The sequence below is a fragment of the Arvicanthis niloticus genome, chromosome 20 (assembly GCF_011762505.2).
Source record: "Arvicanthis niloticus isolate mArvNil1 chromosome 20, mArvNil1.pat.X, whole genome shotgun sequence".
Lineage (NCBI taxonomy): Eukaryota > Metazoa > Chordata > Mammalia > Rodentia > Muridae > Arvicanthis > Arvicanthis niloticus.
In genome coordinates, this window is record NC_047677.1 from 38,485,485 (window position 1) to 38,500,643 (window position 15,159).

General features: G+C 39.0%; 1 protein-coding gene across 1 annotated transcript in view; it reads left to right on the forward strand.

Moving 5' to 3' along the window:
• The window catches only part of Pcdh15 (protocadherin related 15), a 777,836-nt gene that overhangs the window by 99,092 nt on the left and 663,585 nt on the right, over positions 1-15,159 (forward strand). Inside the window, exon 2 of the mRNA XM_076917096.1 lies at positions 14,813-14,931. Coding sequence (XP_076773211.1) covers positions 14,841-14,931 — 91 coding nt within the window. The 5' untranslated portion in view covers positions 14,813-14,840. The remainder of the gene's footprint in view (positions 1-14,812; positions 14,932-15,159) is intronic.

Below are 15,159 nucleotides of genomic sequence, written 5' to 3' on the forward strand. Positions count from 1 at the left end.
ATATGATGTGTATGTATATAAACATACACACACACACACACACACACACACACATATATATATATATATATATATATATATATATATATATATATATATCATAAAGGTACATTTGATCTCATATATACAACATGTGGATGCTTAGGAAGGAACCAGCGGGATTTTAAGGGAATTTGATAAAGCAGTCTATGATTTCAGTTCAGTGCGTTCTATCGAGCACTGGAAGTCACACTGCAAATCGCCAGGAGCTACACTTTCAAACTCTTCATTTTACTTCTCCACTGGCAGCAAGTGTTCCAAAAAGGGAAAGAAGTTACTGGGGACACAGTTCAAACAATCGGCACCAAACATCCAACCCAAAGTTACTTTAAAGCATGGGAAATTAAGATCCACTCCTCTTCCTGTAAAACGGCTGGAGACTTGCCTCTGTGCTCTGGGTCTGTGCACAAACCAGGTTTCTGTTTCTGAAGCTCGCTCTCTTTCTGCGTAAATGACTGTAACGGAACGGAGCCAAGTTTCTGAGTAACTTAAACCTCCCTAAGTAGAAGATATGCAGGACGAATTGGGCATTCTCTGCAAATCTGTCAGGCATTTCTCTAAGTGCCATGTAGGATTGTAGTCTCGAGGGAAAATATTTTGTTTCAGAAATCCAAGGTTTTTTTTTTTTTTTTTTCCTTGAAAGATGATATTCAAACCTCCAACATCTGAAAGACACAAAACTTTACACAATAGCACAGTTGAAAGTTTCACAGCACCATTTTGTGTGAGTAAGTGTGTATGTGTGTGTGTGTGTGTGTGTGTGATTTCAGCATTTCCTCGTTGTCCCCAGAGGTATACCTCCTAGTTCCTGAATAGTAAGCCTTCATAAACAGTTAATGGCAGCCTAAGATCCTTCTTGTCAAGATTGGTCTTTTGAATAGAAGATACTAACATAAATTGAGTCTGTGACATTGGGGGCCAGTATTCAGAGGAAGAATTTCACTTTCTGAAAATATCAGTCGATGGCCGTCTACGTGGCCCGTGGACAAGCAGTGCAGTGTGAAGATGTGTGGGGATTGAAACATTTACATGGAAGAGGGTCAAGTCCAGGCTACTTTTAAACACAAAGTAAAAGAAAATAGAAATAGCAGGATTCCGAAGAGCCACAGCTACAACGCGAGGCCTCAGAGTGACTGCTGTTCTAGCACACACAGTTTTTCTGGTTCTTAACACCTGAAACATTACATTAGGACTATTTCATGACTAAAACTGATGGTAAAACGTATTTTTATATCTATTGGTTATGCACTTTTACTCTGTTTTAAACTGTTGTTTTCACCATGCAACTCCCCATGTCTGTTTTCTCCCGCCCTTGGGAACATCTGTCATCTCCCATGGGACCATCTGCCACATCTGATGACACCATCCACAACTTCTTGTGTGGCCATCTGCCACTTTCCATGGGACTATCTTACACATCCAACCAGATCATCTGCCATCTCTTATAGAAGTATCTTTTTTGAGACGGTCTGCCATCTTCCATGTTTCTATACAATTTCCCATGGTGCCCTCTGCTACCTCCTGTCGGACTATTTGCCATCTCCCATAAGACTCTCTGCCATCATCTTCCATGGGACCATCGGCCACCTCTCAAAGGACCATCTTCTACCTCTCATGGAACCATCTGTCCCTTCCCATGGGGCCACCTGTCCCATCTCATGGACCCATCTGCCACCTCCCATAGGACCACCTGTCCCATCTCAAGGGATCCATCTGCCACCTCCCATGGGACCACTTGTCCCATCTCATGAATCCATCTGCCACCTCCCATGGGACCATTTATCACATCCCATGGAACCATCTGTTACCTTTAAAGGGACATCTATCACCTCCTATGGGCCCATTTGTCATTTTCTGTGGGACAATCAGCCACCTCCTATTGGGATTATCTGCCACCTGCCATGTGACCATCTGTCCTATCTCATGGGAATATCTATGATCTCCCATGGAATCATCTGACACCTCCCACAAGAGCTTCTACCATCTCTCATTAAGCCATGGGCCTTCTGACACCACCTATAGAATCATCTTTCATCTCCTATAGTACTATCTATCACCCCCATATGCCCATATGCCACCTCCCATGGGCCCATCTGCCCCCTCTTATGGGACCATCTCCACCTCCCATTGAAGTATCCTCTCCCTCCTGCGGAACCATCTGTCACATCCCTTGTCCATACCACACCTTCCATGAAACTGTCATTTACTTGTACCTTATAGAGTAACAAATAATTCTCTAAATGTTCCATTTTCTGCAACACGTTTAGCCTGGGTTATTGTTTTTACTTATGCATTTAAGTAACTTCCCATAGAGGGATCAATGATTTTTTTGCACAGTGGTGAATTCACCATCCCTCTTTCTCTTGGCCTAGCAGTTGCATCTCTTACATCAGAATCCCGCCTTCAGACACATCCCTCGACTTCAGCAGCTCCCTCCCTCTCCCTGCTTCTCAATCTTTGAAGATGGGTTTGCCTTCCAACCTCTAAATATTTGCATATCACCCTGTGCATCTCTTCTTTCAACTCACTGTTGAATTAAATAGCTGATTAATATATTTCGGTGGTGGGCTCACTACTACCTGTCTCAATGGTTTGTGTTCCCGAATGAAACACACACACACACACACACACACACACACACTTTATATTTTGATACACCTTAATCAACACAATAGTGGCCTACTACCTAACCTCCACATGGTTTGCCTACCTTTCATCAATAATCCCGAGTTATTACTTACTAAACTCTATATTCTATTTTGGCCACTGGACCCAGAGGGCTGTGCTCTCCCACTGGTTTTGCATGAGGGTCATGCCTCCCTGTCGTGTACTCTTCTCAGGCATGGCATCTCTCCTCTCCTCCACACTCTCCCAGCATGGCAGATCTCCCCTCTCCTCTTTTCTGTCCAAGTCACAAGTTCAGGAAATTCCAAAGACCGCCTCTGTCCTTCCCAGCTATTGGCTGTTGGCACTTTTATTTACCAATCAGAACCAACTGGGGGACAGGTTCCCAGAAGCTATGTGCAGGCAGTTTGTAGGCAGTTTTGGGAACCCAAATTAACATTAGAATACAAGCAACATTAGGCCAAACCTACTATAACTCACTAAGTTCTATTGGTTCTGTGTTTATTTCCTGGATGACAACTTTCACAGCCCTGCCTCAGTTCTCAACTCAGTGCTGTCTTTCTGTGGGCATCTGCATTTCAGGAGTTTAATAACTCTTTAAGACTTCAAAGTTCCAAGCAAAAGTTCAAAACCTGCTTCTCTCTCAGCAACAGCAACTCTAGAAACACCTTTGTTTTCCCAACTCCTGAGTCAGGGGCTCCCAGTCTAGTGGCTGATACCCCCTCATATCTACCTGTATGAATGTCATGTCTCCATCACAGCTTGTATACTCCTAATACAGAGACTTCAGAAGTGCATTCCTGCATCCCAATTATAGACTGTCTATAATGAAAGTGGGATTATTCGTGCTCCGGGTCAAACGATATTTTTTTTCAGCTTTCTCTGAACAAATACACCATGCAAAAAACCCCCTTTTGAGTCCAACCCACTTCTACCATCATATCTTTCTCAGAATAGTAAGAGTTCGTATTACTAACTTCATGTTGGTATTTTTGTCTCTTCTTACAAAAATACACCTATCATGAAGGTCTAATATATGCAAGTAGAGTAAGATGGTATCTTAAAAAGTGCTCAATTATGATATTTAAAATCATGTACACGAGAGATTGATAGATATATTTAAACATAGGTATTTAAGCTCACCTCTAAGATTTGCTTTCAGAAATTATGTAAACTGTTATTGGCAAAAGGGAAAGTACCCTCAAATAAGGCCAGGCTTCTTCATCTGCCATTTCGAAGTGCTACTGTCTGATCATACCTATTTTCATAGGGGAATCCCTTTGTTCTCATTTACCTCACAGAACATTCTCCACCCTCTTCATTCCCAGGGAAATAAATAACTCATCATTAATATTCTTCAGTGAAACAAACAAAAAAGCTGAGTCCTTTCAAAACCAGCCAAAATCTATAAAGATGCTTTAATGACTGCTCCTTTACTCATATTTCACTAAATTTACCTTGGCAATTTGTACATATTCTGATATAGCATGTTCTCAGAGACCTAGAGATATGTTAGAAAGATATTCTCCATCTATAACTGGTGCAGTAATCCCAGAATCAAAGCTGTTCCCAACATTCACAAGTTCACCATACTAGAAGACAATTGCTTTCTTAACTTTAACATTGTAGTGAAATATCATTTTGAAAATAACCAACGAGGAGTCATTTTCGTTTATAGCAGGGTTTGACTTCTTTGCAAGAGTGTAATGAAAACTTTGCTTACCAGTCCGTTTTTGTTCCCTTTCTTATTAGTTATTCTTGTTTGTTTGTATTTTTCTGTAAACCAATCACTATTGCCAGATGCTTACTCAGTTCTAATTACTGTAGCTTACTGAGCACTCTACTCAGAACAAGATTACAAGAAAATTATAGGCATGAGCCACACTTAAAGTGGCTTAATATGACAGTTGGATGGCATTCACCGGGCCTCCATTACTTGGCGAGTGGGAGATAGTATGTGATACAATTTAGCCTTAGCTCGAGGGATTAAAATTAGTCTGCTTCTCGTGTGATTCTGTGAGAGTGATTTTTAGGGGCTAATCTCTGCCAACAGTATTTCCCACTTTAATTAGCAATGCCTCATGGGGCTGGGTCCGTTTGCCACCTGCCTTGCTTGTCCACTTTTGTATAAAGCCCCTTTCAGTATCATTAAATACATTTTTTTTCTCCTTAATGCACCAATGTCTAGAGAAAACTTCTGTGTTTATACCAACAACATATTAGACATTTCCACCATTTTGCAGCTTTTAATTTATAGTAGATCATTTTACAATAACAAATATGGCCCAAGGGATATGAGAAATCTTCGAGACAAAAAGGCTTCAATGCCATTAGGGTTTATTATTCTATACTTTATATATTGGTATTCCTTCCTTCCATATTTAGATATACTTACCTTTAAAAAGCTATACTTTCTCCAACTATCACACCATGCATGTTATGATTACAAACATGATAACCTTGGACATGCCTATGGCAACCATGTTGTTTACCTGGAAAAGCTTCTTTATACTTAGGCTTATTGAAAAGCCAGGAAACACCCAGATGAATGAAGTGCGGTGTGACCATTCCCTTCTCCTTCTTTCTTATTTGTGTTAAGAGTAATATGTATTCTTTCAGTGCATAAGGATTCTCGTGGGAGGTTATGTCAATCACAGCATTGCTCAAAAACGATGAGCAGCTATTACCTGTTGGGGGCCGACTTTTAGCAGAAAGTGGCTATCAGCTTTGCAGCCATCTTGACCCATATACCCTGACATGAGACTTGGATTACAATAGCCTACAACAGCTGAGCACACTCTGATAATCTTGGTTTAGATACCTTGGGTGATTGAGATTAAAGGTGTGTGAGATTAAAGGTGTGTAACTTAAGAGTGTGACTTAGAAGTGTAGAGATCAGATTTAGAGACAAGACCTAAGGGCATGATTATAGGTATGACCAAAAGGCATGGCTTAGAAGTGAGACATATAAAAGGCAGAGGCAGATGGTAGAGAGAGAGACACTTAGAGGAAGAGAGACTGAAGAATAAACAGGATTGAAACACACTCTGTCTGGTCTCCATTCCTCACGACCGCCCTCACCCTCTCTCTTGCTGAACCCTGACCCTCAGACAGGAGCGGCAGCTTGAGCCAGGACACAGTGGCCGCCAAACACGGGGCAGCCCTGGCCTCAACATTTTGCTCAGGATGAGACATATTTTGGCGCCCGAACAGGGACTAGTGCGGCTCCCAACAATTACCAAAGATTGTCTAGAATCCTCTTTAAGCCTCAAAAGCATAGAAAAGGCATGGACAAACCCACATCAGTAGCAGAGGAACCTGGAGACTTGGTAGCATGTTTAAACATACTCTCAGATTTGTTGCAAACTTTAGAGCATATATTAATACTGGAGACAAAAGTGACGACCTCTTGAGTAGTGACTACCTGAAGTGTGTTCTTACTATATATTGAGAATTTTTAATTCTCATGAGAAGGAATTTCTGAATATATGAGTATTGCATAATATTTATATTCTTCCTAGTAAGTATGTTGTTTTCAGATGGCGTATACCTTACAGACATATAGGTTTTTCCAGACAAAATAGACTAAAACCTGTTACAAATTCTCACAGTATGGGTTTATAAAAACAGCACTTGTGGAACAAAATAGTAATGCCACTTGGGTTTGGAATATAGAGAGAGCTGATATCAAACTGTCTGGCTGTTACCTGGCAGGCTGTAAGAAGAGAGGTTTCAAATTGGCACCAGGATCTGAACAACACAAACAGCTTTTTGGCCAACATGGTCGGTTATGACTAAGGAGGAAACGGGAGGAAGGGCATGGTCTATGAAAGATGTTTGCACAATTTGGATACTTATATTATTCTAGTATAATGAGAATTGAAGTAAAAATTATTCATTTGCAACTATTAGACTTAGTTATTAGGGAATAGATGTTTATTTTTTTAATGCAAGATAAAAATAAAAGCCATGTATTAGACATCCAAAGACATAGCTAATATCAGTTGAAATTCTGCAGAGTCCATGTATTCCTTCCTTCTTAGATTCTCTCAGGTGCAACATCTCCTTAAACTTCCAGTCACACATGTGACCCCCTGAGCCAGGTGCAGTGACAAATACATAGAACTATGGGGGATTTTCTTGCTCATCAGTTAAAGTGCTTGCTAGAGATGCATGAGGACCAGAGTTTGGATCCCCTGGAGATCCATGCAAATGCCAGAGGAAATAATGGTGGGATGGTGGTCTGCCTATAATTCTTACCTTGGACAGTGGACACCAGAGATTCCACAAGCACCATGTTTGGCCTTAGTGAGTGATGGGAAATAGTCATCAAGGATGATGGTCATACAAACTTTGAACCTCCACATGCGTGGACACACACACACAAGTGTGCCTGCACACACACACACACACACACACACACATACACACATGTTTAAACATATGTATGTGTGTATATGTGTGTGTATATGTATATATGTGCATGTGTGTGTATATATATGGGTATGTGTGTATATGTGTGTGTATGTATATATGTGTGTGTGTGTACATACATGCACACTGCATTGACATGTGAAAATGGAAAAAAAAAACTCAAAAAATATAAATGAAACCCAGTACCTACTGCCTTCATAATTATCTCCGAATTCTCTGGTTCCTTCAAGTCTTCAGTTTACAGGGTAGCAACAGGATTTATTTTTGAGATGCATGAGGGCAAGTAAGAGCAAGAGGCTGCAGTGTGCTGCTGTCTCCATTCTCCCCTTCAGCGGCTCATCATCCTCATTAAAACTGCTGCTCTAAAATCACTCCTAATATCTGATTCATCTTTCCCTGAGGGCCTCAGAGTAATGACGCCCACATCTTAAGGCTGCTCAGAAGCTCCGTACATCTACGAAGAATGGCTGGCTCTGATATAACCATCCGTCTCAGAAAGTCGATAGGGAAGTCTCTAGCCATTAATTTGCATGAAGTTAATACTCTTTAATGATTTATTCCTAAGGGAAATAACTTGCTGAATCATGAAAAAAATGTATATATTTTTTTCATAGTTTTGGAAGCTAGGCAGCATACTTTAGGAGTGATAATTAAATTTTGAACCTCTGAACTTCAGCGTGATCCTATAGGGAAGGCGCTGCTTTCTACAGGTGAGGAGAGCTAATTAATTGGGAAAAGACTGTAATTTAAAGTTCTGTTGTGTTTTGTCTGATTTTTCTGATGTTTTATTTTCAGAAAATTTCTTCTGAATGAAAAGAACTTTCTGTCAATTTCCAATATTCTCACCATTTAAAAACATATTAAATTAGTACTTGTATATTCTGGTTTATGTTAATGTATCTTCAACAATTTTCTAAAGAAAGAACTTTAAGATACAAATCATATTTGGTTAGAAAGGGCTTACAAATAAATGTGTGTTGACATAAAGAAGAAAATTTTTGATATATTTCATTGATCCTGAAAATAATTGGCCCATTAAAATATGTCATGCATGAGACCTAGAGTTAGTATTTGATAACTGTTTTCCTGCTGTGTTCTACACTATACTTTTCATAATGAATATAAAGATGTATTGAATGCTTTTGTAACAAATATGTATTTTATTGCCAAGTTTTATATTTTCTATGAAGTTTTCAAGATCATAGTATTTGCTCAAATAATAGGTTGTGAACATCTCTTAGGCAGCATGCTTTACTCAGAACTGACTCATTAGCTTATTACAAAATGTAACAGGAATAATTGATTATTTTAAATAATACAGAGAGAGAGACAGAGACAGATAAATACACAAAGAAAATTTGTGTCAAGTAATGGAAACAATAGGTCATTACATAAAAGTGTTAAATTTGACTTTACAGTGTCATTCAGTGAATATCTACTGATAACACAAGACCCCCACTGTTTGACTGGCTGTAGCTCTAATGTCAAGTGACAAGAAGTGTACATACTTGTCATATTTGCTCCTTTCACATCCAGTTTTTTTTTTTTAATTTCTATCTACAAATTGCTGTAAACTGGTAGGGTCCCCCATGGCAGGGGGGAAGGCAGAGCTTGTCAGGTCCTCTGTTCAGTGCCTAGAAGAAGCACACTCAAAATGCCCATTGCTCTGATTTGCAGGAAACATTATGCCACAGAGTTCATGTAGTTGCTTGAAAGATCCATTTGGTTTTGGTTGCATATCTGAAGGCTCATAAGAAGGAATGCTTACAGGTGAAGAAGCCACCCAAACTGCTACCATCTTCACCTTCAGGAAAACAAGAAATTCACTACTTATCTGTCTGTCTGGCTATCTATCTATCTATCTATCTATCCATCCATCTATCCATATATCATCTATCTTCCTGTCTATCCTCTGTCATCTATCTATGCTCTATCTATTATCTATGATCTATCTATCTATGATCTATCTATCTGTGATTTATTTATTCTCAATTATCTATCTACGATCTATGATCTATCTATGGTCTATCTATTATTGTTTATCACCTATCTATGATCTATCTATGGTCTATCTATTGTCTATCATCTATCTATGATCTATTTCTCTATCACCTATCTATCTATCTATCTATCTATCTATCTATCTATCTATCTATCTATCATCTATCTATTTATCTATCATCTTTCTATCATTTATCTATCTACTGTTCTATTTTCTTTTTTGTTCTCACTCTATCCCTGTCTTTTTTTAAAATTTTACTTAATTTATTTTTTTACGAATAAGACAGTCCAATTTAAATTACTTGGTCAACCTTTTTGAGATTATAATATAATTACAACATTTTCCCCTTTCTTTCCTCCCTCTAAATACTCCTCATTTTCCTTCAAACTCGCAGCTTCTTTTTTTCATTAATTGTTACTGTGTGCCCATATCTATGTATGTATTTCTATACACTCCTAAGTATAACTTATTCAGTCAATATAATGTTATTGTATGTGTGTTTTCTGGGATGATCATTTGGCATCGGATGATCAATTGGTGTGCTCCTTCCTGGGGAGGACCACTTGTTCTTGCATTCCCAGCTTTCCTCAATTGCTTGTAGTTTTTTATAGATGGTTGAGGCCTTGAGAGCTTTCCTTGGTCCACTTGGCCACGTCCATTTGTTAGTCCTTGTTAGCTCACATTTCGGTGCTCATATTGGTTAAGACTTTATGGGTATACTTTCTATCATGACTAGGAGACACAATCTCACAGGAAACTCTGATCCTCTGGCTCTTACCATCTTTCAGGCCTCTCTTCCATAATGTTCCCCAAACCCATAAGAGTGAGTGTTTGTAGGTGTATACACTAGGATTGGTCTTCACAATGCTGTATTTTGATTGGTTGTGGTTTTCTGTAGTGGTTTCCATCTGTTACAAAGAAAACTGTCTTTAATGAGAAGTGAAAAAGTATAAATTAAGTCCCTATTGCTGAATATGCCATGCACTTCAGAAACAGGACCAAGAAGCCCCTAAATTAAAGTACCTTAAATTCCTCTTACCTAAAAACTAAATTGTGTAGTATCAAAAGGCATCAGTCAAGCTTACAAAGGAAGGCAACAAACAATCCAACCCATTTTTAACATCTGGTAACTACACCAAAGACCAGCATTGCACAATAACCTTAAGTTACAGTAGTGGTACACTAACTTGGTGGTAACCAGCACTTGTTCCAGTAGTGGTACACATACCTTGCTGGTAACCAGCAATTCTCTAGTAAGGCTGAAGACCTGCTCAACAAGAGGGAAACTATGACTGGTACTTGAAACCTTGTAACTACTCAGTGAACTCATGGCTATTGGAGAAAAATCTACAACGTCTAATTTACTAAACCAGAATGGTCTGTAACAACACTGTGTGGACATTTGTCTTTATGGCACAGATAAGATGAGTGTTCACTATCTCTGTCTTTCTATCTCTTCATCTTTTCCCCCTTTCTCTTTCTGACTCTTTCTGTCCTTCCCTTTTTCTTCCATCAACTTCTCCCCATTTCTCCCTGCTATTTTCCAATTTCCAGACTTGACATATATAAAATTAACTGAATCAAGAAACTGGCATTACTGGGGCTGGAGAGATAGTTCATCAGTATGGGACATGTGGTGATTTTATACAGACTTGGGGTTCAATTCTAGAAATAACACTGTGGCTCGTAATCATCCAAAGCTCCAGTTCTAGGAGATCCAGTGCCCTCTTAAGATCTGTGAGCACCAGGCACATGCATGGTGCATATACTTTAATACAGGTGAAACACAATACATGTAAAATAAAGAAATCTAACAGTTTGAAGAAAATAATTATCTTTGGATTTTCCTGTTTATTGGTTAGGAGCCCCCAATTTTAATTGCTGTATGGCATAACACAGGATTTGAATCTTTGGTGGGATACCTGAGCAAGTACCTAGAAACTCCATAAGGACCATTATGCAATTCCACATTCATAACTAATTTGTTTGTCTTTCTCAGTGTTCTAAGCTCTGTGTTATAATGTGCTCAGAATTTCCACATAATAAAGGCACTGTAATAAATATACAAAATTGACTGTTATTAAGGGTACTACTTGGTTATTAAGGGTACTATTATGAATCTGTATTACTTACAACAGAAGATTGTTTTGCCTAGATTTGTGTTTTAATGCCACAGGCGCCACTATTTTGCCATATGTGAAAAACAACCATGTGAACAAACCATGCACAGATATGACTTCAGTACAAAACATGGGAATTTTGAGCTAGTCAGTTCATAGTAAACATGCCAGAACACCTTAATGTTTTCAGACTTTAGATGTAATTGCATTTTGGTTTTTGTTAACTGAGTGGTCCTTAGAGATGACTCATTATTTATCTTTAGTTTGTGTATCTTAGGTTGGATAATCTTTACAAGTAAAACTATCAAATCTATCTTGGTATAATAACTCATTTTCAAGACAGCTTCTTTATCCTGAGGGTATGTGCTAGTGACATCAGTCCCCACACAAGGGTCCACTTTAACTGCCCCACCTATTACCTTCATTCATTGAGAAATCTCCAGCACATGAATACTAGGGAACAGTCAACATTGTATCCAGTGTAAAACTAGACTATTTTTCACTCTTATGTCACATTAGCTGAGACATGATAGCTTTCTTCCTTGTATTTAAATTTATGAAAAAATAAGATTAGATCAACATATATAAGTATAAGTAAAATATGATCATTACACACATTTTATAAGGAAATACATAATATAGCTATACTATATTTGAATATCTTAAAACATTTATTAATACATGAAATTCATACACGACCAGTATAGAGGGTAAATTTATATGTAAATATACAAGAAAGGAGAAGTGAGGTAATCTAGAAAAAAAAGGTTGCATGCAACTTTATTTCCTACATGTTATATTATAGAGAATGGCATGACCATCGAGTCATACTTAAGACTGAAAATAGTTTCCTGAAGCAATAAAGACACTACTGCTATTTTCCATTGGAACTAGCAGAGGACTCTCTGGTCAGTTTAGGAAATTGGTGAATATGGTGAGTGGTGAAATACAGGCACATTGGAATGCTTCCTGTTTTCGTGTTGGTAGTTGAGGTGGCATTGACAGGAGCTTTGCTTTACTCGACCAGGTGGGTCTCAGATGCTTCTCACTAGGAATACAGAACAGCAACATGGTCTTTTTATATTGCTCTTTCTAGACTGGGTCAAAGATCAGAAGTCCTGGGTATTTGACTGGCAAACCACCGAAGATCAGTCTCCCACTATATCATGGGGCTTCCCTGTTTCCTCTTGAGAGTGTCTGTGGGACAGCATCTCACCATAGTGACAGCACACTCCAGATCTGGTGTCTCAAGAAAAGCATTGGTCCATTTCAGAGTGATGAGTAGCAATCGCTTAAAGAATAGTCAACATTTTCAAAAGTGTTTTTGTAGGATACTGTTTATGTATCTAGGTCAGCTACTATTATCCTTCCTACCACGTGCACCTTTGAAGACAGCCTGGGTTAAAGCCTGGAGGTCATGGCTTTGGTTTGTAATCAAAAAGTAACAAAGGAAGAACCCTTTTTTTCTTGCACTAAGATGTGAACAGACTGCACTTGAACTGCAGATACCTTGCAGAGAGCTTGCAGACAGGGCTGTTAGAAAGCTTGTGCTCTTGTAGAATTTTCTCCTTCATATATCAATGCTTGGTGCAGCCTGATTTCATCTGCTAACAGGTAGCTAAGGGTAATGTGATACTGTAACTTTTTAACAAGGCTGGCTCTTTCATTCCATGTCACTGATGACCTTTTAAACATCATCTGTAATAATTATGTCTATGGAGTTCTATATTCATTTGGCTGACAGGTACTATCCACGAGAATTGAAAAATTATTGCATTTTTCCATCATTGATATTGTCTACCTGCTAAAAAAGCAAGTGGTACCCAGTGCCCCTCTCATTGAGTTCTTGCTGGGCAAATGGATTTTGAGAATATGGAATGGTAGAACAGTGCAAATACTTCGTTTTTTTAATTCTGTAGGGGAATACAATTGATGTAAAATCCAAAACTGACGTATTCTCTAGAGAACAATTATGTTAAGGCATTTTAACCCACAGGAAAAGATCAAACAACCAAGCATGAAGCTTCCTCTCTTATCTGTAAGATTGAAAACCTAATTGTGAAAGTTTGTATCCCTAGTATTTTGACAGGGTTTAAATGTGACTGCCAAAGTAACTATTAACTACACCAGAGAGTTGAGCATGCTAATTAAATTACCTCCTTAATAGAGAATAGATTGAAGTTATTCATAGCTCACTGTATGCCTTTTAAACTCTGGGCACACTTTGGATTTCTCAAGCATAGTAATATCTGGAGAGTAATCTACTGGGAAGAGCTGTACATAGAGGATCTGGCACATGTTTGGTAGAGACACAGCACTGCTTTGAAGGTAATGTTTAAAGTATCCTCTACTCCCTTAGCAACATACAGCGGTTTTACCTTTAGAAGATTCTTTTCTGCAACTCAAAGACCTCAAAGCTAGTGATGAAGCAGTCCCTGTCTAAAACATCTGGTCTGTTTCAGCTCATGTCATAGGTAGCTCCACTGATAGGCACAATGTGGCACTACCTATACATCGTGCCCTGATCGGTTTTGAATCACAGACTTCCTTAAAAAAAACATGTTCACTATGTGGCTACAGAGAGTCAGATTTTCTCCATATGAGGGGTATTAGGTTTACAGGGTGGGTTGTAGCCTCCTTATAGTTTGGTGGATGCTGAACACATTGAGGATATTGTAGGTAGCTTGGGATTAAAGCAAATAGAAATTGAACAAAGACTAACGCAAGGATAGAGATGTTGCATTTTCTTTATTTCGATACAACCAGGTTTTCTCCTGAGCTTCTCTTCCTCCAGGCTGATAGGAGTCTATCTTCCCTGTCCAGTGTATATGCTTTTACTGTTATGTTTTCTGAGGGATAAGAGATCCTGTAATAAGCTTATACGAGCGAGGTCTCATATTGAAGTGGATTATCTCTGGAATCCTAACAGGACCAGTGGCTGGGATGATTTTAAAGTGATGACCTATAAGGTCGTTCTCATCTTGAAAGCTTTGAAGTGAAATGAAATAAAACAATATCCTCATGAGGAGCAACAAATTCAGAGTTAACCAAGGAAGAGTCAAGTCACGTGGGCAGACTCAGGAGCCGCAAGGGAAGCCAAGTGTGTCTTTCTGACCTTGGCTAAGATGTTGCTTATCACAGCAGTATCATCATGTTGATTCATTACTTGCTTTGAATTTTTGTTTCTTCCCTTAACTCCTTTCAGTCCTAGAATTGGAACCCAGGGTACTACTGCCCATGCTATGCTGCTCAGCTGCTGAGGTCATCCCTACCCGCTTCCTCTCCTTTTCCCTCTCCCTCTCCCCACCAACACACACATACCACACACACACACACACATTGTGTTTGTCTTCCTGGTAATGTTGTCATATTTGAAGGAGAAATGTTAAAGCCATTATCTTTCCAACAGCATAGGACGTCTATAGAACACCAAGTGTTCTGTGTTAGCCAAGAGTGTTACTTGATAATAGATGGTGTGATACAGGTAATTAACTATGAAGTCATTACAGCGTCTCTGTGCTCTGTCTGTTCTGTTTTCCTCGAGCTGATAACGAACATGTCAAACGTGCTTTCCCGCTTCCTGTTATTTCAGATCAGCCTTGAGTGAAATCTGACAGAAGATGTTCCCACCGTTTGCTCTCTGGAAGTGTTTCCCCCACGGGATCCTCATTGCCTCTCTCTTGGTAGGCAGCTGGGGCCAGTATGAAGATGGTAAGTCTGCCTTTACTCTGATCTCTGTAGTTAACCAAGGCTTCTTTCCGGTAATGGATATTGATTTGTAGTTATTTTCAAAGGTTAGAAGCTCTTTGTAGTAACCCAAGTAGATGAGCTTACAAAAGTGGCCGTAGATATCTTTGATTCACTATAAAAGACTGTAGTGTGGGAAAAAAAAAAATCCAACGGAAAACCTCCATTTTAATACTTTCTAAGAAAGTGCTA